Source organism: Calonectris borealis, chromosome Z (assembly GCF_964195595.1).
Source record: "Calonectris borealis chromosome Z, bCalBor7.hap1.2, whole genome shotgun sequence".
Classification (NCBI taxonomy): Eukaryota; Metazoa; Chordata; class Aves; order Procellariiformes; family Procellariidae; genus Calonectris; species Calonectris borealis.
Genome location: NC_134352.1, coordinates 62,004,156 through 62,026,144, shown reverse-complemented (window position 1 = coordinate 62,026,144; position 21,989 = coordinate 62,004,156). Strand labels below are relative to the sequence as shown.

At 42.6% G+C, this 21,989-nt stretch overlaps 1 protein-coding gene across 1 annotated transcript in view; it reads left to right on the top strand.

Annotated features, from left to right (window-relative positions):
- SERINC5 (serine incorporator 5) overlaps nt 1-21,989 on the top strand; it is a 42,480-nt gene that overhangs the window by 15,662 nt on the left and 4,829 nt on the right. Inside the window, exons 3-12 of the mRNA XM_075137080.1 lie at nt 6,193-6,371; nt 6,666-6,748; nt 9,631-9,724; nt 11,271-11,482; nt 12,316-12,411; nt 13,969-14,095; nt 15,775-15,841; nt 19,140-19,179; nt 19,732-19,879; nt 20,192-20,830. Of these exons, the coding sequence (XP_074993181.1) occupies nt 6,193-6,371; nt 6,666-6,748; nt 9,631-9,724; nt 11,271-11,482; nt 12,316-12,411; nt 13,969-14,095; nt 15,775-15,841; nt 19,140-19,179; nt 19,732-19,879; nt 20,192-20,339 (1,194 nt within the window). The 3' untranslated portion in view covers nt 20,340-20,830. The remainder of the gene's footprint in view (nt 1-6,192; nt 6,372-6,665; nt 6,749-9,630; nt 9,725-11,270; nt 11,483-12,315; nt 12,412-13,968; nt 14,096-15,774; nt 15,842-19,139; nt 19,180-19,731; nt 19,880-20,191; nt 20,831-21,989) is intronic.

Below are 21,989 nucleotides of genomic sequence, written 5' to 3'. Positions count from 1 at the left end.
TTCAGAAGGCTTCCCTCGCTGCGGGCATCTAGTTGTTTTGTGTTACCCTCCCAAGAGGGAGTACTGGTAGGTGCACAGTTAAGGCTGTTTCCTCACTTACCCGGTTGCTGGTCAATTTGATTCCCTGCTTACCTTCTGCGCTTGACTTTCAGTTGTCTGTGAAGCACTTCCCTCTGCGGCAGCCCGGGTCCAGAAGCTGGTGGCAGCACCCTGTGCCTGCAACACAGATGGACCGGCGGGCTTATGATGGGGCTAATGTGAGGGTTTCTGTGCTCTGCTGCCAGTGACCTTTCTTTCTTCCCATTGTACCCTCTTTGTATGTTCTGTCTTAATTTTCTTTCATTTAATAACGCTTTGCTTGAGTTATCCTACTGCCACTTCTTATCCCCGACCACCAGAAGTTGCTGACAGCCTGTAAGAGCACCCAGTACAGACGTGATGCTTGCCTGCGAGCTGCGACTTAAAAACTGTTCAACATGTGTGTGCTGAAATTGCTTGCCAGGAATTACTTTGACTTACTAGATGCTTAGCTTGGCAATAAAGTGAATAACCCAAGGAACTCAAGTGTGTGGGAGACAAATTACGTGCTCATATCCAAATTTCATAAAGTCGTTTTCCATCAGTAGTGTGGTTTTAATGCGGCTTGTATCCCTAACAAAAAATACTCACTCTCTATCCAACAGAAAAGTGATTCAAGAAGCCTTCAACAACATGCTTTTCAGTATTGCCAAATTTCTTTTCCAGTTCATAGTCTTGAAAGCTCAGTGTGGGAAGAAGTAGCACAAAGAGTAGCTGTTAGTGTGAAGTGGAAAGATAATCACCCTCTTAATTTAGAGCATTTGATGTCTTTGAATGGGAAATGGACCATCTGAAAGTAGGCTTTCTTTATCTGCTCTCTAATTTAATAATTATGTTTGGGGCTCTTAAAAGTTCAAAGACTCCTGAAGCTAATTCAGCCCAGTTGTAATAGAGTGCACCTTGAAAATATTTATTCAGGCTAACCAGTCTCAGCTTCCCAATGATGAACTGTGTTTTGAAAGTGCTGGGTGATTTCTTCGCTTTTGGCTGGATTGTGGAGCGCTCCTAGCTCCTGAAGCCAAACTGTAAGCAAACACTTTACATGATGCTTTTAGGACCTCACCCTCTCTTTCTTGAGAGGAGACAGAATTTTAATCAATTTTAAATAGAATTTTTTAATTTTTGTAATAAAATAAAAAATCAAAATTTTAAATTTTAGTGCAGTCCTTTACGGAGCCATAATCTTGGCAGGGAACCGTGTGTCTGCTTTACCAGTTTAGAGTTCCAATACTCATGCTGATGTTACATGAAAGGAATCTTTCCCTTGTCAGTGAGAGGGTTTTTGGTTGATTGGCTATAAATTCCCAAGTCTAAAGTAGTTCTAAAAGTATTTATTGTAGTACTTGGTCCTTTGGCATTATTTTGAGAGGAAGCAACACTAAATATGATTCTCTTATGGATAGCTTAAACAGAGACTTTTAAAAAATGTTTGTATGTGTTTTTCAGTATTTATGTAGCCCCCTGATCATGCATTCTTTCTCTTAAAAAACGTTTAGGACAGTTTTTCAGTTCCCAAGGTGCCAGACACTGCAGGTGCCAGCCCAGAGCTGAGGACCTGCTCTGTGCCCTGCAACATGGCTGGAAAAATGAGGAGCTCAGCTTCCACATCCTCACCAAAGTTGGCAGGTAGATGAAACCATGTGTCAGTGGGAGGACACGGTACCTGTGGAGTATTTGGTTATGGTTTCAACACCTTGGTTCCTAATCTAACCAGCAGCATTTTGAGGATGTTGTATTTTGTGGTGAGCCTTAAGAATTGAACAGTGTCTTTTGGGAGGGGAGTTTTTCTCTGTTGTTTTCACTCTTCTTTCCCAGCTCCTGAGCTGTTCCTGTGCCCACAGGACACTAAGGGAGAGAGGCCCAAAGGGTTAAATTCTGAAAAATGCACAAAGAAGCCAAGGCATTTGTGTTTGATCTCTGGGGAAGAAGCAAGAAGCAGTGGAGGGGTAAGGAAGGAGTGAATGCTTTTGACTAGGAAAATATTTGAACAGTAGCATGTAGAATAGATTTCAGAGGAGCAAGGATGTGTATCAAAGCAAAGGATAGGGTAGAGCGTCAATCAAGATATGAGAGCCTCAGTGATGGGGACAGAAAGACAGAAAAGACCAATATGCAGTTACACAAAAGGGTTTAGAGACTTGACTCTGTTCCAAAATGAAGCAAAGCAGGATCAAACTTGAAGAAGTGCTTCTATGCCTTGATCCATATATTATTTCTTTTTTCCAGTTATTCTGTTTTTTTGAAAAACAGGTACAGCTTTACTCACAAATGTTATGTTGAAGCAAAACCTTGCATTCACAGGCTTTGAAAGGATAATTGAGAGAGGAAAAGGGAAAGAATTGTTTTGGTCTGCCAAAATAGTGTTTTGATTTTTTTTTTTTTAATTAAATTTTTAGTGTTAAAGCTGTTTCAAAACTAGTGGTTTTACCCTGAAAATATCCATGTCCTATTTAAATAATGAAAGGAAAAATAAGAAAGATATTTTCAGGAAAACAAATACCAGTAAAAAACAGTTATGTCAAAGCATTGCAGTTCTAGATGGTTATATGTTCTGGTAGAGCATGCTTTCGGGCTTGTTTCCCCAGCCAGGTTTATATCTTGGCCCTTAACTCCATTACAGTATGTTAAAACCTAAATTTGCTACCAAAAATGAGGTTTTTAAGTGCAGGTGCCTATTGCCTATTTCTGACAAGAATTTAGTCATAGATGCAAGATGGCATTTGTTTTGATCTGATTGTTTTTTGTTTTTCTATTTCATCTCTCAGCTGCTCAAGACGGGTGGTTTTACATGTTTTTTTGCCCTTGTCTCCCCATCTACACAGATGTTCTTTCATGCTTCCTCCATTTCCATAACAAAGTTCGTCTGCCATGTTCTCCCTCTGTTGGATGAGGACATCCAGATGAAAGCAGTCTCCTTTGGGCTCTTAAGGCCCATTGCTACATAATTCTTCATTCCTTTCCCCCCTCTGATGCTACTTCCCGTGCTCCTGCATTCACATGTTTGGGTGCAGACAGACCCAAACTCAGAGGTGGCCACATCCCAGCCAGCTGGAGCCTGGACATGGTGTGGCCGTGTTGGCTTGCTTCTTGCCCTGCATTTATTTCGGGCGCCAGCAGCTTGCAGCAAGGGGAAAGCAAGTTCAGGGCAGTCTGTCCCTGTTTCTGTAAATGTTGCTGTCGTCTCAAAGGGTTTCACTGCATTCGGAAAATTGCCAACTTTGCTCTGATAACATCATTGCTTGCACAGCAACTGAGGCGTTTACATTATCTGAGCGGATACTGAGTTTCTGCAGCAAGAATGCTTTGTCCTCTGCTCAGAGGCCAAAGAATTTAGCTTATGTTGCTTTTAAAGGTATAAAAGTAGATATTTCACTATATCAAACTTGGCAAATAACTAATAGGTGACTTTAACAGCTGTCAAAACTACTCAGCAAATGGAAAGCCTGGTAAATCACATACGCTGGGCAGGCTGCTCAGGAGCTGAACATGTTTCAGAGATACAGAATTAAAAAAAAAAAAAAACCTAGTCTTTTTTAACTTTCAGTGAAGAAGTTACATATGCCTTGATAAATTGTTCCCAGGGGTAGACCATCCTTTCATGAAAACATGCCCTTTTCATTACATCAGCCCTTTTGTCCCCAGCATTGTGCTCATGTTTATTATCTGCTGGGGTCCTCAAGAGTTTGGTTTTATTCTTGTTTTGTTCCTTCAGGATCACAGGTCTCCAAAAATGGCGTTCAATCCCACAGGACTATTCCTGTGGCCATCACTTATTACTGTATAGTATTGTGCATACTACATGGCGGCTCAGCTTTTTGTTGCTTGTGTGGGCAGAAACTGAGCTATTGTTCTTGTGAATCCATCCATTTTCTCTCAGCCAGATCTGTAAGGAAATTATTACTAAATGGAGAAAAGAACATATAGGGTCAAAAATCCCATCAAGATCTCTGTAGAAACCTACGCAATTAAAGAAGATGCCCATTTACAGTTACCCAGATATGTGTTTTTAATTAGCTAGTCAATTAATCAAGTTCCATGGTATTTTTTTGTTTTGTTCTATAAGTCTCAAAAGCAAAATGCTGCTTGGTACCAAGTACAGATCTAACAGAAATCTGTCTCCTTAGTCAGTACTATCATTTATATCAAACAAATATCTAATTTTCTCAGAAATATTGTTAGTTCAATATTATGCATCTTTTTAATGTCTGGCTGATGGTTATTATAAGCAAAGAACCGGAAAGCACTGATAACCCAGTTGCTTTCCGTGGCATTGCTGTAGCCCCTTGGCTTACCCTGGCATCACTGTGGCATCATCGATAGGTCTCTTGATTATTCCAGTTAATCCATTTGCTTGTTTTGAATGCTGGCACATTTGCTCAATCTGACGTTTCATTGCTTTTCAAGACCTGGGAAAGGCATCGCTGATGCTCCAGACAATTTCTCAGGAGCTCTCTAAAAACTGTTGGATGTGAGTTAGCCACAGCTACTCGTTTACTGTCCAGCTTCTTACGCAGTGGCTACTCATCTCTGAGTTACTTCTGAAAGAGCATCTCAGAGTGGCCAGGCATGAATCCGTTCTTGTAACGCTACGCAGCTGCCATGAGACCTGCTTTTCATCTCCTCGACTGGTTCTAGCCCACCTAGGATCAGCTCAGTACCGTACTTAGGTTTGGTACCCTTAGCACAGCAACTCAGTGTTACTGTGAGCTACTAAAATAGTTGCTCTTTTTGGGAAGCTGCTAGGAGGGTTGTTAAGCTCCTGACTGGTTTGGGTTGCTGGCACTCGATGGGAAATTGCATACCGTGCTGAGGGAAGCAGGCTTTCAGAGCCTGGTGGCTGGAAGTCGGCAGTTTATGTGTTTCCTGCATCTTGGATGGCTTTCTACCCAGCTGGGAACGCTGCCTGATCACTTGCTGTCGGGTCCTGTTTGTTCTTTCCCTGTCCTGGTTTTGTGTACTGACCTGCCTGCTGAAGGAAGGAGGGACTCCTATCTTGGCTGATTTCTTGGAAATGTTCAAGGATGGTATTGCCCACAATCTTTGCATATTTTTCCTAAGCAAAGTCTGGCCTGGCTGAATGCTTTCTGAATTCAGATTCTCATTTCCTTTGCCCGAGTTATTTATTTGTGCATGTTGCGTCCTGGCACACGTTGTCTTCTGTCTCCTCCAGTTACCTGTGCAGGCAACAGCGATCAGCTCCAGAGGGTTTGATGTGTTGCTCAACTGGTCTCACCAGCCTCGGCTGAGGACTGTGAGCATACAGAGAGGCCCTTCTTTCTTTGAAACTAACGGTGGTTTTCTAATTAAATGCCTGTATTTCTGCGCAGCTGAACGGCTCCCTGGCTGCGAGGGGGGGTGTCTGCACAGAGGCACCCCACAGGAGTGGGTCCTGGCAACACAGACGTGCTTTTTTGGGCACCCGGCATCATGTCCACCTGGTGAAACTGAAGCCAAAATGTGCAGCTGTTTGCTTTCCCCTGGTGGCAAGGCCTCAAAGGCAAATATTTGATCAGTGAAGAGAAAGGTGGAATTTTCCTGCCTTTCTGTTAATTTAAAACAAAATCAGGGCAACTGGCACAACTCCCTTTCGGAGGCTGTGATGGAGAGGACGGGGCCTGCTGCCCCTGTGCCTCTTGGGTGTGCTTCGATCTACGTTTCCACCGAAGGCAGCATGAGCCAGAGCTTCCTGCCCTGCAGCCCCATTCATGCCCCTTCGGCTGGTAAAACCGCTGGAATGGCTCATGTAATCTGGATTACTGAAGCAATCAAAGTCCTTTGCTGTAAAGCGTGGGAAGAAGGGAGAGGGTCCCCAGGGGGAGGGGATAAGCAGTAAGGGGCAGGGATGGCATAAGCCAACAGAGCTGACGGAAAGGTAGGTGGACTTGTACCCCAAAGCATCTGGAAGGAGTTGAGAGTTGAGGCTCTGGAAGACTCCAGTCCCTTGTGTTTTACATTTCTTTATGCCCCTTGAACCCTTAAATCCAGGCTGAGGGGTATCAAGTGTGAAAGGTATTAAATAAAGCCAGTGAAAAGTCGGTGGTGCACAGACGTAGACATGCGTAGTTATGAGGAGCCTGTGTCCTGTCTAACGGTTTGTAACGTTGTGCTTTTCAGATTCCGTTCTACAAGCAGATGTGCAAAGGTATTCAGGCGGGTGAGATGTGCGAGAAGTTGGTAGGATACTCTGCCGTGTACAAAGTCTGTTTTGGAATGGCCTGTTTCTTCTTTTTGTTCTTCTTGTTCACCATCAAAATTAACAGCAGCAAAAGCTGCCGAGCATACATTCATAATGGGTGAGTATTTGTTTGTTTGCTTAATTTCCACTTCTCTTTACAGGTTTGTGCTGCCTACTTTCCAGCTGGGTGTAGTACTAGCCAAAAAAAAAGCCAAAACAAAAGAAAAGTTGATTTTACTGCTTTTGACAGAAATAATGCAGTCAAGTGAAAACTAACTAAAGTGGCAATCAGTCATCAAAGGCTGTTTTTTCTCTTGTTGGGCTTTAAATACAGATTTCTCATGGTATTTCAGTTGAAGACCTCTAATTCCTATTACAACCAGATTTTTGTTTTTCCTCTCCTCTTGTCCAGATTCTGGCTCGTTAAACTTATACTTCTGGCAGCAATGTGCTCAGGAGCCTTTTTCATTCCCGATCAGGACACTTTTCTCAACGGTATGTCCTTGTTTTGTTATGCTGCTTCATTCTGTACTACCTTGTGAGTGGTTATAAATCCTAAAGGTCTGATGAACGTGAATATTGCCATATTTCTTCAAGTAAAGCCAGTGTAGTCCAGGTGCAAAAGGAATATTTGGAGCTGTTTGGGGGGGACTCTGTGTGCACAGAGTACGTGGTCTTCGTGTGAATGTGCAGTAAAGAGCATGTTTTTTTCTGACCAAGAGGAGGCCAAATGGGTAGGTAAAAATACCACTGTGGTGCTGTCTTGCAAATTCTTTAATTTACAGCAGGGAGCTGTAATGGTGCACCAGAAATTTTTCACTCAGGAACGCAGAGTCGCGTGTTAGTTTGGCTTGCGCGGGTAGCTCTGCCGTAGCACAGCAGCTGGGGTGCGTGCTGCACGGCGGAGAGGTGCCAGTGCTCAAGTGGGCATGGTGACCTGACAGGCGCTGGTGTTTGCTGCCTGGAAACCTGCAATGCCGCAGAAGAATTTGGGATGTTGTTAGCTTTCAGGCTGGTAGCGTAAATGCAGTAAGGTAAAATTAGACTTCTTGAGGCGTGTTTCAAGTGCTCTGCTGAGGATGCCGTGCCTGAAGCATTTCCAGTTATGGAAGACACCCTGGCATAGCACAGGCACGCTGATACTGGCCCAGTGCTTAAATGCCAGCTCTGGGCGTGGCTTCTCACAGGCCTCTTTTGGGCTAGGAGCAAAAATCCCGGTGATACCGAGATGAGCTTGTGCTCTTCAGTTTGCCAGGTACTTGTAAGCCCTTAAGCTCTTGAGTCTGGGGAGGTGGAAAGCGGTGGGATCAGTAATGCAAAGGAGTGGTTGTGTCTGCTGCCTGCTTCTGCTAAGGCTTGCTTGGTTGCCTGTGTTTTCAACACTGATCTCTAGCCGGGGTGTTTAAAAGGGGAGGAGGAAGGAGTAACACGGGGGAAGAGAATGGAGTGGGCAGACCTACTATGAGCACAGTCCTCTGGGAAACGAAGGTAAAAACCACTTCAGGTAAACCACTGATAGGTGTAATTCAGCTTCTTGCTCTTACTAGCTGTTTGTTTGATCCTGGTTCAGTTTGATGCCCAAGAAGTAAAGGGCTCCTTATCCCTACTCCTCTGTGAAGTCACGAGATGGTTGTATGTTCTTGTCCTTAGTATCTAATCACTGTTTGGATTAGAAAGATGTGGCGGTGCAATGCATTGTACTCATGAGCAAGCAAGACTGCTTATCATCTTTGCAAGTGACCCTCTTCATGGTGAAAAGTCATCAAGAACTGAAGTGTTTGGGGAAAGGGGGGAAAAGAACTTTTTGTGCTGTTTAGAGTGCTGTTTCTCAACAGCAGTCTTAACCTAGTGTGGAGATACAGCATAACAAGCTTTCTTCCCCAAATTAGCGCTTGATTTTTCTGTCTGAAGCTGTATTCTGCACATCCTGCTCAACTGTCCTCCAGTCAGCCCCTGAATTTGAGATTTACAGATGGTTTAGGTATTCTGTGGTTTTGTTTTCCTTTTTTTTCCCCCTCCCATGAAGAAGCTTACACTGTCTTGTTTTTGGTTTTTTTTTTGAGCGTTCTCTCAGTTTGCTTAAGTTTTCTTTAAAAAAAAAAAAAAAAGCTCTTGCCGTGCTTCCTATGCTTAGCACTTTGTTAACCATGGAGGAGCAGTATTATGTGCAAGCACTAGGTTTGTGTGGGCTGTAGTATCGTTAAATCCACGCTGGCCATGGTAACCTTATCTATGATGAATCCATAAAACATCTCGCAGTGTCCTGCCTGGGGCAGTGGGAGATCCTGAGAGTCTGGCTATTTAATTACTCACTCCACTGGTGGTCTGTTTTTCCTACTCTACCTCTCCTGAACACACATGCACACCTTGTTCCCTGCCTATTTTTTATGTACTTTTTTACATGCTAGCTTCTTCCAGTTTTTGGTCTGTTTGTTTGAATAACAGCATGCTTCTTATCGAGTGCATGCTATAAGTTTAGCGAAACCAGACAAATGGTATTTTTGCTTGGTTTCAAATAATGACCTTATGGTACAGTAAAAAAAAAAAAAATCTCTACATCATCCACTAAGGGTAACATGCCCTGACTGTTCTGTTCTTTCACTTCCCTTATACAAGCTTTTTTCAAAAGGAAAACACAATGGTGGATATGGCGGAACTTTGCTAATGCACTTCCGTAGTCTTCTTCACTGAAATCTGCTGCACACCTGGAGTCATTTATAGGCTATGGTCTGCACAGCGTATCCGCATTTCCTCAGAGAGTTCTGATGTTGCACATAAGAGATCTGTTGTCCGAAATATCCAAACAGCTACCCAAATACAGTATGGTTAATGGTTAAGTAGTCAAATAACCTGTCTTAAAACCAGTCAGTGAATACCAAGTGTTCCCGTCTCTTTGGGAGTGGCTCAGAACAGCATTTGTAAATAGATAAGCCCCACCTTTGTTTTTCTGTGGTACTGGAATCTGGAAGGGAAGAAATTGCCCTTTTTAGTACTGGGGCAATTTCAGGGTTTAGATTCCTGTGAAATGCCTTCGCACCACCTCCCTCCTGCCAGTCACAAATAAAGGTTTCAGTATTTTCTGTCTGAATATAGTAATTCATAGTCTCCACAAAAATCCTCTAGGTTAGGGAAACTCAGTAAATGTCCTAACAGGCTTACTTTGAAAGCGTAGCAGGTTGCAAGCTGAATTCATCAGGGAGCTAACCTTGAGTTAGCTGAGCTGGCCTTTCAGCTGCAGTCTCTCATCTCCTGCTACGTCTGCGGGCTGGAGTTATTCAAACCGCGTAAACGGCTTCACTGCATAGACAATAATTCCATTTTATCTCAAGGGAAAGGCGACTGCAGCTTGACCTATTTTCTGCCTCTCTGCCTTGCAGCCTGGCGCTACGTAGGAGCAACAGGAGGTTTCCTTTTCATTGCCATTCAGCTCATCCTGCTTGTTGAGTTCGCACACAAATGGAATAAAAATTGGTATGTGTTGGGCAAGTAGTTATTTGCATAAAATTCTGGTGGACTCCTGAACAATACATTTCTCGTAACAAAGAATTTAAAAGTAGCATGGATGTAATTTCTGAAAGAAGACACTTCAATGTCAATATTTAGAGCTGTTCATCTTTGCTTCATCCACTTTCTCCTTCCCCAGCAGGGATGTTTCCTCCTTATTCAATTCTAGTCTGCTGATTTATTCTTAACCTGAATTACTCGGCTTCCAATAAGTAGCAGCGTGTTGGGATGCAAAAACCTCTTATTTTAAGTTGTTTTATATTTTATATGAAAATATACCTGCTAAGAAACAGAGTGGCGCAAAAGAATAAAACTAGATTTGCAAAATGTAACAGTGAAACTGTGGGCAGTGGTGTGAACTGGCAAATCCTGCTTTTTTGTGTCAGCTTAATGCACATCAATTAATTTTTTTTTCTTGACATGAGAACTGCTACTTTCTCTTCAACTTCTTTGCTGTCATCTAAATGTGCAAGATTCCATTATCAACTCACATCTACCCCATTTTGGCATTGACTTCATTTCTGGTTTAAGCATATCCTAGCACTTAGCCTCTCATCAATTTAAAATATTTAAATTGTGGTCCCACATATGCACAGGAATTCCTGCCTCTATCTCCACCCTTTCTGTCTCTCATTTCTTCCTCTACAAACCTTTGCAGTCCTCTCTTGTTCTAGTTAGCATACTGACTGCTAAGAGAGAGTTTTAGCAAGCCTTTGGGCTTTGTTAGATACCTGTTTTCAGGGAGGAAGAGGTGAGGTCTCCTTACACCACAGATATTTTTACTGCTAATTACTGTAGCTGCTTTTCTGTGGGTGAAAGATTTCCAGCAGCAGCATTTAACTTTAGCACTCTCTACATTAGATATTCTTTTAAAGTAAGTCATGTTTCCACAAAACAACAACAACAAAAAACCAAAAAAACCTTCCATGCACCAAAAAGCCCTTTGTGCCAAAACAACTAAAAAAAAGCAGTGATCTTTGCAAGAGGTGTTTGGAAGGTGAAGAGAGGAAAACAAGATGAGGGAGACTGGTGGGATAGATGCAAATGGTGAGGAGGCTTTTTGAGCAAAAGGGTAGTAAAACTGTCAAGGTAGCGCAAGGGGCAGAAGAGGGGCTGAGCCAAGCAATATGCCTTTGCTGTCCTTGTGTGAAGAGCACCACTCGCTAGCTGAGCCTGGGGGAACTCGGGGAGTTCCCTCTGCGGAAATCCCTGAAGTATTGAGCTGAGATGCGCTGACGGCTGATCCCAGAGGTTGGGAGTTCTGAGTCACGCTGGGCTATAATTACAGAAACAGCTGGGCATGATAATACAGAAGATAAACACTAACGCTAAGGAATGTTTACCTCTGTATCATGGGAGGAACCTTGCAAGGGCCTGTGCTGGTGTAGTGACGTACACATGCTTTAGGAAAGTAAGCACTGTCTTGTGTTTGAGGATATGAACTGTTCAGCTATTAGAATTTTATTTGGGGGGGAAGGGAAGACAAAGATAAGGTGCTTGTCTCTCTCTCCAGGACTGCAGGTGCAAACCACAAGCAGATGTGGAATGGTTTGCTCGCCTTGGTCACTCTCATCTTGTACTCCGTTGCTGTGGCAGCCCTGGTCCTCATGGCTCTTTTCTACACACGCTCAGAGGGCTGCATGTACAACAAGGTCCTGATCGGTCTTAATGGTGGCCTGTGCCTCTTTGTGTCACTGGTGGCCATATCGCCCTGTGTCCAGAATCGTGAGTCCACTGACCTTTTCTCCTCCTGGGTTTCTAGTGCTGCCACAGTTGTGTGCCTGGAGGCGTGAGCGGTGTTCTGGGCAGAAAGTCTCATGATAGTTCAGAGCTGGTGCTGCTCTTGCGCCTGTCCCTTTATCTACACTATGAAGTGCTGCTGCTGGCCATCAGTTCAGCTGCTAAAACTACAGAGATGTGAAACATTTTGAGTGTGCCGTCAGGCAGTCATACTGTAAAGAAGGCTCACATGCTGATGGCTGGTAATGTGTTGTGAGCTCATACAACTCTTGCAGTGGTAGCAGTTGAGGTAATAACTGTCAAACTCATTCACCACTGTTTTACCATTTACTTTTGACTGCTTGTGATTTACCATATATAAAGTTTGGGTCTGGAGAAGTTGACGGCAGTATTTCGTGCTTCGGTATATTTTATGTGTGCTGTTAGTATCTTGCATACATTGGACCTGGAAATAGTAATTTGAGTGACTTCAACACAAATTTTATGGGCAAATAAAACTATCATGGCAGCTTCTCAATACCTTTTGGAAAGCTGGTGCTTTTGGTGAGAGCAGAGGGGTGATTCTTTATTTACGTGGCAATCTTTAATGCCTTTCTAAAACAGCCAGCAGAACTAAAGGATGGACTCTTTTCTCTTTACATGCCAGTGGAAACGTATCTAAACTGCCTCAAAGATTTATGAACTGCTTTAAGTAAAACATGAAAGATACTCTTCTCTTCTGAAAGATACCAGTGTGCTGTTCTTTAAAGGGTATGAATTTCTTTTTCAGTTTGTTAAAATGTCTGCAAAAATCACTTATTTTCCTCTTTCTTTTAAAGGCCAGCCCCATTCTGGTTTGCTGCAGTCAGGAGTTATCAGCTGCTACGTTATGTACCTCACTTTCTCAGCACTATCCAGCAAGCCACCAGAAACTAGTAAGTTATCTAATGCTTTATGTAAATTCTTCTAGACATGCCATGTATTAAAAGCAAGAATTTAGTAAACCTGAATTAACAAATTCAGGCATATAGGAATGCTGGGTTTGGTCTGTTCTGGCCTATGCAGAAGAAATTGCAAATACTAAAAATAAATCTGTGCAGCAGAGAGACCATGCAATTGGCACCTTCCATGTACCTTAAATGCTTTGGTCTAGAGGAGCTTAACTTACCTTGGGTGAATTGCATCTGGAATCTGAGCAATTCCAGCCTGTTTCCTATGGACAAATTTCCCAGAGGTTGTGCCAGGGGAGGTTTAGATTGGATATTAGGAAAAATTTCTTCACTGAAAAGGTTATCAAGCCTTGGAACAGGCTGCCCAGGGAAGTGGTTGAGTCACCATCCCTGGGGGTATTTAAAAGGCGTGTAGAGGTGCTTGAGGACATGATTTAGTGGTGGACTTGGCAGTGTTAGGTTTACAGTTGGACTTGATAATCTTAAGGGTCTTTTCCAACCTAAGTGATTCTATGATTCTATAAAGGGTTGTCATCCCTTCTTTTGCTCCCATCTTCACGCTGTCCCTGCTGTGTGCTGATAAAGTTGTTTGTGCAGCCCTGCCAGGCCACACAAAGTCCTTCCCCACCAGGTCAGGGGACTGACTTTAAGTTTATTTTTAACCTGGGTGCAGCTTTTGCTACATTTTGCCCTCTGCCCCTACAAACAGTTGTGCTGTCCCCATGGGGATGCAGAGTGGCTGCTGGAAGGAAAGAGGAGATGGGAACATTGCCTTAAACAGCATTGGCTCAAAAAGCTCTTGATTTGAGATAAGGTGCAGCTGTAATCTCTTGCTTTGGAGTGATGCTGCAGGCTACTGATCTGCTTTGCTTTGACCCCAAGCAGACACTAAAAAGCCAAATGTGTCTTGGAACATCGAGGACTGAATTGGTTGCATTTCAGGGACCTATAAGTAGTATTTCTGTAGATGTTAAGATAAAATCTTGCCTGGGACCTAAAAGTAGTGTTTGCTTAGATGGTAAGATAAAATCTTGCCTTTAACTGGTGCATCTTCTTTTCTTTGGTCTTCTGTATATCACTCTGAGAACAGGGCAGCTACACATCACCTTTTTTCACTGAGTATGAATGTCATAGTTGTCCTCAAGGCACCCGGCTGTCAAAGAAATTTATGGTCTCAGGTCTGTACTATCTCAGTGTTATATGGCTCTGTAGTCTTGGGTGAAGTGGTGGTAAACTTCCAACTTCTTAGTTCATCAGACAAGTCTTTTTCCTTGTTTGTCTGCTCTGGTCAAACAAGAAACTTTAGTACCCTACTAAGTTGCATTTTTGTTTTGCCCGAAACACAAAATCTGCCAGGTCAGATTTATAGAGTTTCTTTCTGTATGATCTTTTCAAAAGATAGATAGAAACCTCCAAAATTTACCTAGCCAGTGTCTGAAGTCATAAAAATATTTTGCTGAAAACCTTCAGTCTGAAGACTACTTTCAAACGCAGTGAAATGAGCTTTGCTAAGGTTCTCTTCATTTCTTTTGTTTTCTGAAGTCCTGGATGAAAACAATCAGAACATCACAATCTGTGTACCTGACTTTAGCCAAGGCCTGCACAGAGATGAAAACCTGGTTACTGGCCTAGGTACTACCATTTTGTTTGGCTGCATTTTATATTCTTGGTAAGTCTGGGGATTTGCAGTTACCTCACTGTAAATGCAATGTTGTGGTCCAACTAGTGAAGGCCTATAGCAGGTCTCATGCAGACAAAGTAATGGAGGAAATTTAGTAGAACTAAGCTGGAAGGTTCATGTTCTCCTTAGTTTCAGAATGGTTAGATGTTTTAGCCAAAAATGTTCAACAAGATAAGATAACTTTTGAAACAAATATATTTCATTAAAACCAAATAGAGCAATTTACATCTGGAGGTGGAGGGAAAAGATTTCCAGCTGTCCATGAACAGTCCCAGGGTCCTTTGAGTCTGTATTTGCTCTTTCTATAAGAAAAAATCTATGCAGTTATGTCCATCTAAAAAAGCTATCTGAAATGTCTGTAGCCTCCTGGCAGAGGCTATGACTATTCCTTGAGGGTCTTTAAAACAAACAAAACTGTTTGGGAGGGTTTAGGGCTTCCTTTGAACAAGTGATGAGCACAGTACTGCCATGAGGATTTGCCAGCGTTCTCCTGCTCTAAAAAAACGTGTTTGTGCCCATGTAGTTGTGATGCTCACCTTGTATCATTGCAGCTCACATCAACAAATTAAGTCATGCTCCAGGACTGGGGCTGGGGGCGGGGGAGTTGCTGATGATTGAAAGGTGATGTATCACCTGTTTTGGCTGCGCGGGCTGCCAGGAGACAGCAGTGCCTGTGTGCTGCACGTTTTTGAGCAGGTTCTGCTTCCGAATCAGTCCACCTCAAAATTCACTGAATACTGAAACTCCTTCATAGTTTTAAAGTGAAAAAAACAAGACACTTTCTGAAGAGGTAACACAGCTACTCTTCTGCTGCCAAATATGCATATGTGTTCCATTTAATTCTGATATCAAATATATGAATATCATGTATGATGGATCTAGTTCACATTAGAACAATATTTCCAGTGCCTCAGGATGGTGTTTCAGGAATGCAGACAACCTTCACGTAGCCTGCAGAGGAAGTGCACTATGTAGCTGGGGAGATAAGAAGGCCTTCAAGGGAAATGTTTTGAAGTATTGCTTACTAAGGCTCAGTGCGTACAGCAAAGCATTAACACACATCTCCCTATGAGTAATGGGAAGTTTGCATTACACATCCTGAAAGGGGAAGACTGGGCAAGAAGTGTTTCTAATCAGAAGAAACTAGAAAGGATTCCCTGCAGACAACTACGATCATGCAAGAGAGTGATTTCCAGCAACCGGTACACTGACAATAGGGGTTGGTAATTTACTTTTCAAAACTGACTGCTGCCAGTGACCTGTTACTTTGCCGGCAAAGCCTTTACAGAATTGCTGAGCCAAAGTGATGGCTGTGAAGTTAATATAAAGGCATTGGGTATGCACAGCAGGGGAGATCTCTGCTGAATTGCAAACTGGAGCGCTTAGCTGTTTGCTGCTGTCTGACGGTGATGAATTTACCACCTTTCAGGAGTGACCTACTTTTAAGCTCGTGATTCAGCCTGAGTTGGCCAGCAGCTGTCTGTCAGGCTGGTTTATACTTGTGCAGAACAAACTTTTCACATGCTTAGTGCTTGATGCTATATCTGGGCAAATGCTTAGCTTAGACATGGGAGTAGACTATTTACGTTTGCCATGGTGTTGAAAAATCACCCTGTTGGGCTTATACTTATGCCGAGGTTTTTGACACCATCTTCTTTTGCTCCTAGTTTGACCTCAACAACACGTGCGAGCTCAGAGGCACTGAGAGGAATATATGCCACACCTGAAACTGAAGTGAGTTCTTGCTTCCTCCCACAGGATTTCTCTGCAGACTTCCTCACGTGCTTTTCTTACCGTTGTTTTCATGGCTGAGTAATCTGTAATTAGGTGAAAACAAAAGCTTGTTTGTAGCATGCATGCCACATGTCTCTGGGTATGGACTTGTCAGAACACTTGTCCATACAGGCCCTTCTGCAGCTCTTGCTGGTCCTGTGGAGGTGCCTTTATGTACTGAAATACTTTGCTGCTCTTGCAGTTTATTTAACATCCTGCAGACTTCCTGTAATTCTTGTGGTGCTCCACACAAGCTTATGTCCTCTCATTTAAAGGAAAAGTCTGCTGGGAAGCTATCAGAAAAAGAAGTGGAGATATTCTTGACTCTTTTCAGTCCTGGTTGCCTCTGTTCTCATAGCAACTGACTAAGATCCCAAGTTCCTATCTCTTATTTTTATTTCCACACATAAGTACTTCCTTTCTTTTTGCCTATAATTTCATCTCGGATTGTATTTCTTGTCCTTGTTTCAGCAGTACAGTTTTCTTCATTCCACCTGCCTATTTCTTTGGCCTTCTTATCCTGGGAACACCCAGAAACACTGGGAAACGAGTGGGGTTTTGCTAAGTAACAGTTACCTCTCACTTAGCTGGCTAGTGTCACTCTTCAAATATATGTGCATTTGGAGGATGGATCTCCATCCCTAGCTCTCTCGACATTGGTGTTACTTGCATTTGCAGTTTTAACTTCTCTTTTTCAAGTCTTCAAACAGAGCGTTGGTGTGAATCCCACAACGCCGAGGCACGTGCTGTTTGCAGTAGCTGGGCGTGGGGAAGCAAAACGTGTTTCACTGTGGGAGCCTGTCTGTGCCGAAGGAGCTTCCCTCCGGCAGGACAGCGTGACTGGACGGGCGCCGGCGCCAGGGCTGGGGAGCTAAGCACCCGGTGGCTCCTCGCACCGGCCCCAGCCCTCTCCTGTGGGCAGCCTGCCAGCAGCGAGCACCAAGACGTGGCCCAGCCCGCCTCGGCAGATCCGGGCAGGACCTGTGCCTTCCCGCCCTGTGCTGAGGAGGGGCAGGCCGGGGTGGGGGGGGCGGAGAGAAAACAGACGCCCTTCATGCCCACCCGCCTTCCTCTGCCAGCGTTACGCCGTAGGAGGTCTTGTCCAAAGGGCTGGGGGCTGCGGTGCGCCCTGCGGCAGGAGCAGCGGGCAGGCTGGGGGCGGCTGGCACAGCATGGACGCTGGATGTGGCCCCCTCAGCAGGAAGGTCCGGCTTATCTGCCGCAGTGCTTGCCAGCGGGATTACTTCCGGACCGTTTGGTTTTAAAGAGCGGTACAAGAGCCGCTGAATGTGAATATAGAGAAATGATTGGTGAAGAGCAACTAATTGCACTGATTGCCTTCCCTGTGGCAAAGGGCCTTTGTCTCCTGGCCGAAAGCACGAACGTAGCTCGGCAGTTGCTTGTGGTGTACAGAGGGCCTGTCGGCATCTGTGGTGAAGACAACTGAGCATTACGAGGGGCTAGCAGCATGTGTGCTAGCATTGCTAATTTCATCACTCTGTGTGTGCAAGGACTTAATTGCAACAGATTAAAAAGTTTGAGGGAACCCAGCACTTGCTTCAGAATGGGAGTGCGGCCCAAGAGGAGCTCAGGCTGGCGCTGTAGGTGGGGCTTGGCACAGCAGTAGAAAGAGATACGGAATAAGGGTTTCATTTAAACTCTCAGCCAGTCTCTTAAAAAAGAATGAGCTTTTTGGCTTTTCATGAGTTTATGAACCCAGTGAGTACATGTAATCATGGATACGCAGGTAAAAACTGCCATTTGATGTTTCTGTTGGACACTTTACCTTAAAGGCTTACTATCTGATTTTTGGAGGTGTTAGGAAAACTTGCATCTGGCCCGTGCCAACTGAAGTGAGAAGCTAGAACTCAAAGTATAGAATTACAAGGGTGAATACTTATTCATGTGCGTGAGGTGTCCCAGCCAAATTGGGGCACCCCGAATGTGGTTTTACACAGGGTTCTTATACCCTTCAAGCATTCAGGAATAGCACACTTTGACTAATCGCTAACACCCACACCACCAATTACTAGTCATAGTAAAACTTTGCAAAGCAGTTATATTTCTGCAGCGTTCTTGCCGCTTGTCTATTGATCCAGACATCCCTGGAGTCAGCCTTGAGGTATTTACTTATCCATGATGCTGGGAGGGTTTCAAAGATGTGTTAGAGGGGCTAGGATGCTGGCATTAGCTTGATTGTCCAGGGGTATCTTTTATCCTTCATGGACAGCTCTAAGCTTCCAAGAAGCAAAGTCCTTATTTCCAGAGCCAGGCTGTCCTTTAGTTTGTTTTACATAAACACGAACAATACCAAAGTCTCCAGTAAAACTCCACTACCTTATCACAGTGTATACTGTGAAATTATGTATGTTAACAAAGTTAATACACTTTCATACTGTAAAGACTCATTGATATAATAGTTAGGGAAGGGAATTTTCCAAACAGGGTTCATTGTCTTCATCAGACCACAACTAAAACAAATCCCAGAGTAGGATTTTATCAGAACAGATAATGTTGGTGATGCACTACAGGAAGTGCTAACTTGTACTGTGGTCTGGTGCAGAAAATGCACTTACTTATATATTTATTGGATGGTCAGCACCCTTTTTCCATTTACATTACCACTCAACACAAGGAGTGTCAATTTCAGCTTTCCTTTTTCCATCAGTTAAAAAAAAAATCTCCATTTAAAGAAAGCAGTAAAACCAGCTTTCTGCTTTTACTCAGTCTGCTTGTACTCATTCTGGCTCCATTTCAGCAAAATCTTGCAAAGATAAGTACATTTCAGACTTAAGCTTGTGCAGTTGTGATTTCCAACACATGCAGCAGGGTTTTAAAAGTTCCTTATACTTTGATTTCAGTAGAGAAATTTTTTATTTAAAAAGCACTCAGATGCAAGTCTGAAGAGGTAAGTCCCCTCTGATCTACTAATGTGCAACCACTTTACTGCAGCTTTTCCACCATTTTGTCATAATTTTGCACCAGTGTTTGACCTTGTGTTATGTAAAATGGGTAGAGTAATTCTTAAAGAATGGTGAATTTGCTCCAAACCTTTACTGAGTAGGTTTTTCCGAAGCTTAGAAACTACAGTTATGAACTACTTGGCAAATCCTAATTTGAGTTTTATGCTGGTTGGAAATACAAACCAGACTTTCTAAATTAGTGTCTGTAACGTAGACATAACAGACCTTCCTTCACCAACTGTTCTGCTTTTTTGCTGTGGCACAGACTCTTACCCTTCCTGTTGTCTGTTCCACAGGTAGCTCGTTGCTGCTTTTGCTGCGTGCCTGACGGAGACGGTAATTACATTTTCACTGCACAATTCACCTCACTTGTGGCTTTCAGACCAAAGCTAAGAGAGTAAGGACACAGCTGCAGAAGGAGAGCTCCTTGTATCCTTGTTCTGTAGCATATCTAACTGGAGCAGCTGAAGCACTTCAGTAACAATACCATTTTAAAACTACAGTTAATAATTCCTTAAAGGACACTTCATTTCTGCAACATACAAAGTAATCTTTGCTCTTTGCATGCTTGTGGGTGTGACTGACTGCTGGATTTTTGGCTCAGCAGCTCTGCAGGGACTGCAGTTTATGAGTCAGTTAGGAAGGGAGTGTCCTGTTTGCAGACCTGGTACAATCAGGGCTATCAGCTTGGACTTGCCAGAAGAATATCATATAGGTAAAGCAATTTAAATAGTGCAAATTCTCAAACACTAGCCAGTAGGCCAAGAAGCTGATATAAGGCAGGATTTCAGTGATAGTCCAATTTCTTTTACTAAAGGCTTACATGAAGCCAGCTGCTGTTTTCAGTTCTCATTGAATTTGCAAAAGCTTTCTTGTTTCCTCTTACAGCTGATGCTGAAGAGCACATTGAAGAAAGGGGAGGCCAGACTGTGATTTATGATGAGAAGAAAGGCACGGTGTACAGTTATGCCTACTTCCACTTCGTTTTCTTCTTGGCTTCACTCTACGTGATGATGACAGTAACTCATTGGTTCCAGTAAGTGTATTTCTTTAAAGCTGAGAAATTAACATCTCTCTGTGTTGAGAGGGGAGATGTGAACAGGAACTTCTGCCATTAGTGTATCTCCTCTCCTTAAGTAAGAAGCTGGAAGAGACATTGTAAGTCTTTCCTGGGCAATTCTTGAGCAAGATCTTGTTCTATAAAGGGCTGCTCTCCCCTGCTTCGTGTCTGGGTTAACCTAGTTGAAGTCTGTGACCCACTTGGAAAAACAGAGGATACTGCAGTCTGAGATATGAATAATGAGTTTATTGCTTCTTTTTTTTTTTTTTTTTTTTTTTCCCTTAACAGTTATGAAAGTGCTCAGATTGAAAAATTCTTCACCGGAACCTGGTCCATCTTCTGGATTAAGATGGTCTCCTGTTGGGTTTGTGTCTGTCTGTACTTATGGACTCTTATTGCTCCACTCTGTTGTCCAACCAGAGAGTTTTCAGTGTGAACACTCAGAAGGTCCTTCTGTGTTTTACTCTTTTTTTTTTTTTTTTTTCTGTTACAGATGAAATACCACAGTCATTTTGTAGTGAGGAAACACTTATTGTCCACTTATCATAATGTACCAGTTAGTAACTTTTTAGTCAGACTAAACAAATGATCAAAGACTTTTTTACCTTTTTTAATTGTCATGAACAAGCATTGCCCAAGGGAACAAATCTGTTACAAAACTTTGTAAGGGTGATGTGTGGAGTGTAGGAAACACAGTTGTTGCATAAACTGGAATAAGTGAAATGCTTTTCAAATAACTAACAATCTTTCTCTGGCTTCATTGGCAAGAAAAGAAAAAATCACGGTGCAGATGTATGTCCTTTCTTCCTGTGAATGTTGGATATCTTCTAGCAAATACGCGTTCCTTTTTATACTCTTTTATCAACTGTGTCTTTTACAGTTTGCAGTGATGATTTGGACTGCTGTTTTGTACAGCATATAATTCTTGTACGTAGTATCCAGATAATTTTTTTCCAAAAACATAACTAAATACTTCTGTAGAAATAGAGAATATGTAAGAATTTGACTGCCAAAGCATCTACTAAAAATTGTTTATCTAAATATTAAATATATTAAGTTATTGTATACCTAGATTGAGAAAGGAATGTACCAATGACAATAGAGTATTTATTCTATTATAACTTTAAAAGGCACCTGAATATTTTATGCAATTCAGATCTGGTCCAGTTGTTAACAGAAGGGGAGTCCTACACACAAATTCTTAAACTCTGAATTTTGTCCAACTTTGCTTTGCCAGCTTACTTAAACTGTAAGTTGTGTGCACTGCATGGGGATTTAAGATACGGTACATTCTTTATTTGGAATGTTTGCTGTTGAGAAAATGCTAATTATAGGAGCACTGCCAGTTGCTGTTAAATTTAAAAGTGGAGCGCTCATTTACTTTTCTACCCTGCTGTTTCAACTTGTGTGTAAAGATATTCCAGGATCTTCAGTTCTGCTTCCATTACTAATTTTATAATATTTTAAATGCATCGATGGTCAGAAAAGGACTGTGGTGCGTCATCATCCTTTTCTGCCTGTGTGTTGGTTGGAAAGTATTCTTTCTAACTGCTATATTTTTATACTCCTCAGCTGATGTTAGTTTTGCTGTTGGGATGGGACTTAGCCAACCAATCCATTAATGGAGACTAAACTTGTTTTGGAGAACTCCTATTCCAAGCAGTGGGGTAAGCAGTCAGAAAAACAAAACCAGAAGACACAAATGTAACAGCAGCTGCCTTAGCACAAATGACTCACTTGACAATATTAAATCCCACCATGTCACTTTTATTTGCTTTAAGCAGATGATTTGGTGGTAGAACAACAGCTCAGATGCCCTAAGTGCTGAATAAGGTTGAACCCACTATAGTTATCTACATTCTGGTGGGATGAATTTATGACTTATGCTAGTCCCAGAGGTTTTGTCTTCTCTCTCTATACATATATACACACATACAATGTGAAATATGTAGGATATAAACAAAATCAATCGATGTAGCAGTTCTTTTTTTGAAATATGATTGAGCCTTAAATCTTCACCCAATGCTTTCTGCAAAACAAAGAAAAGCACAACATAGAGGCCAATGAGATGGCTAAAATATTTGCA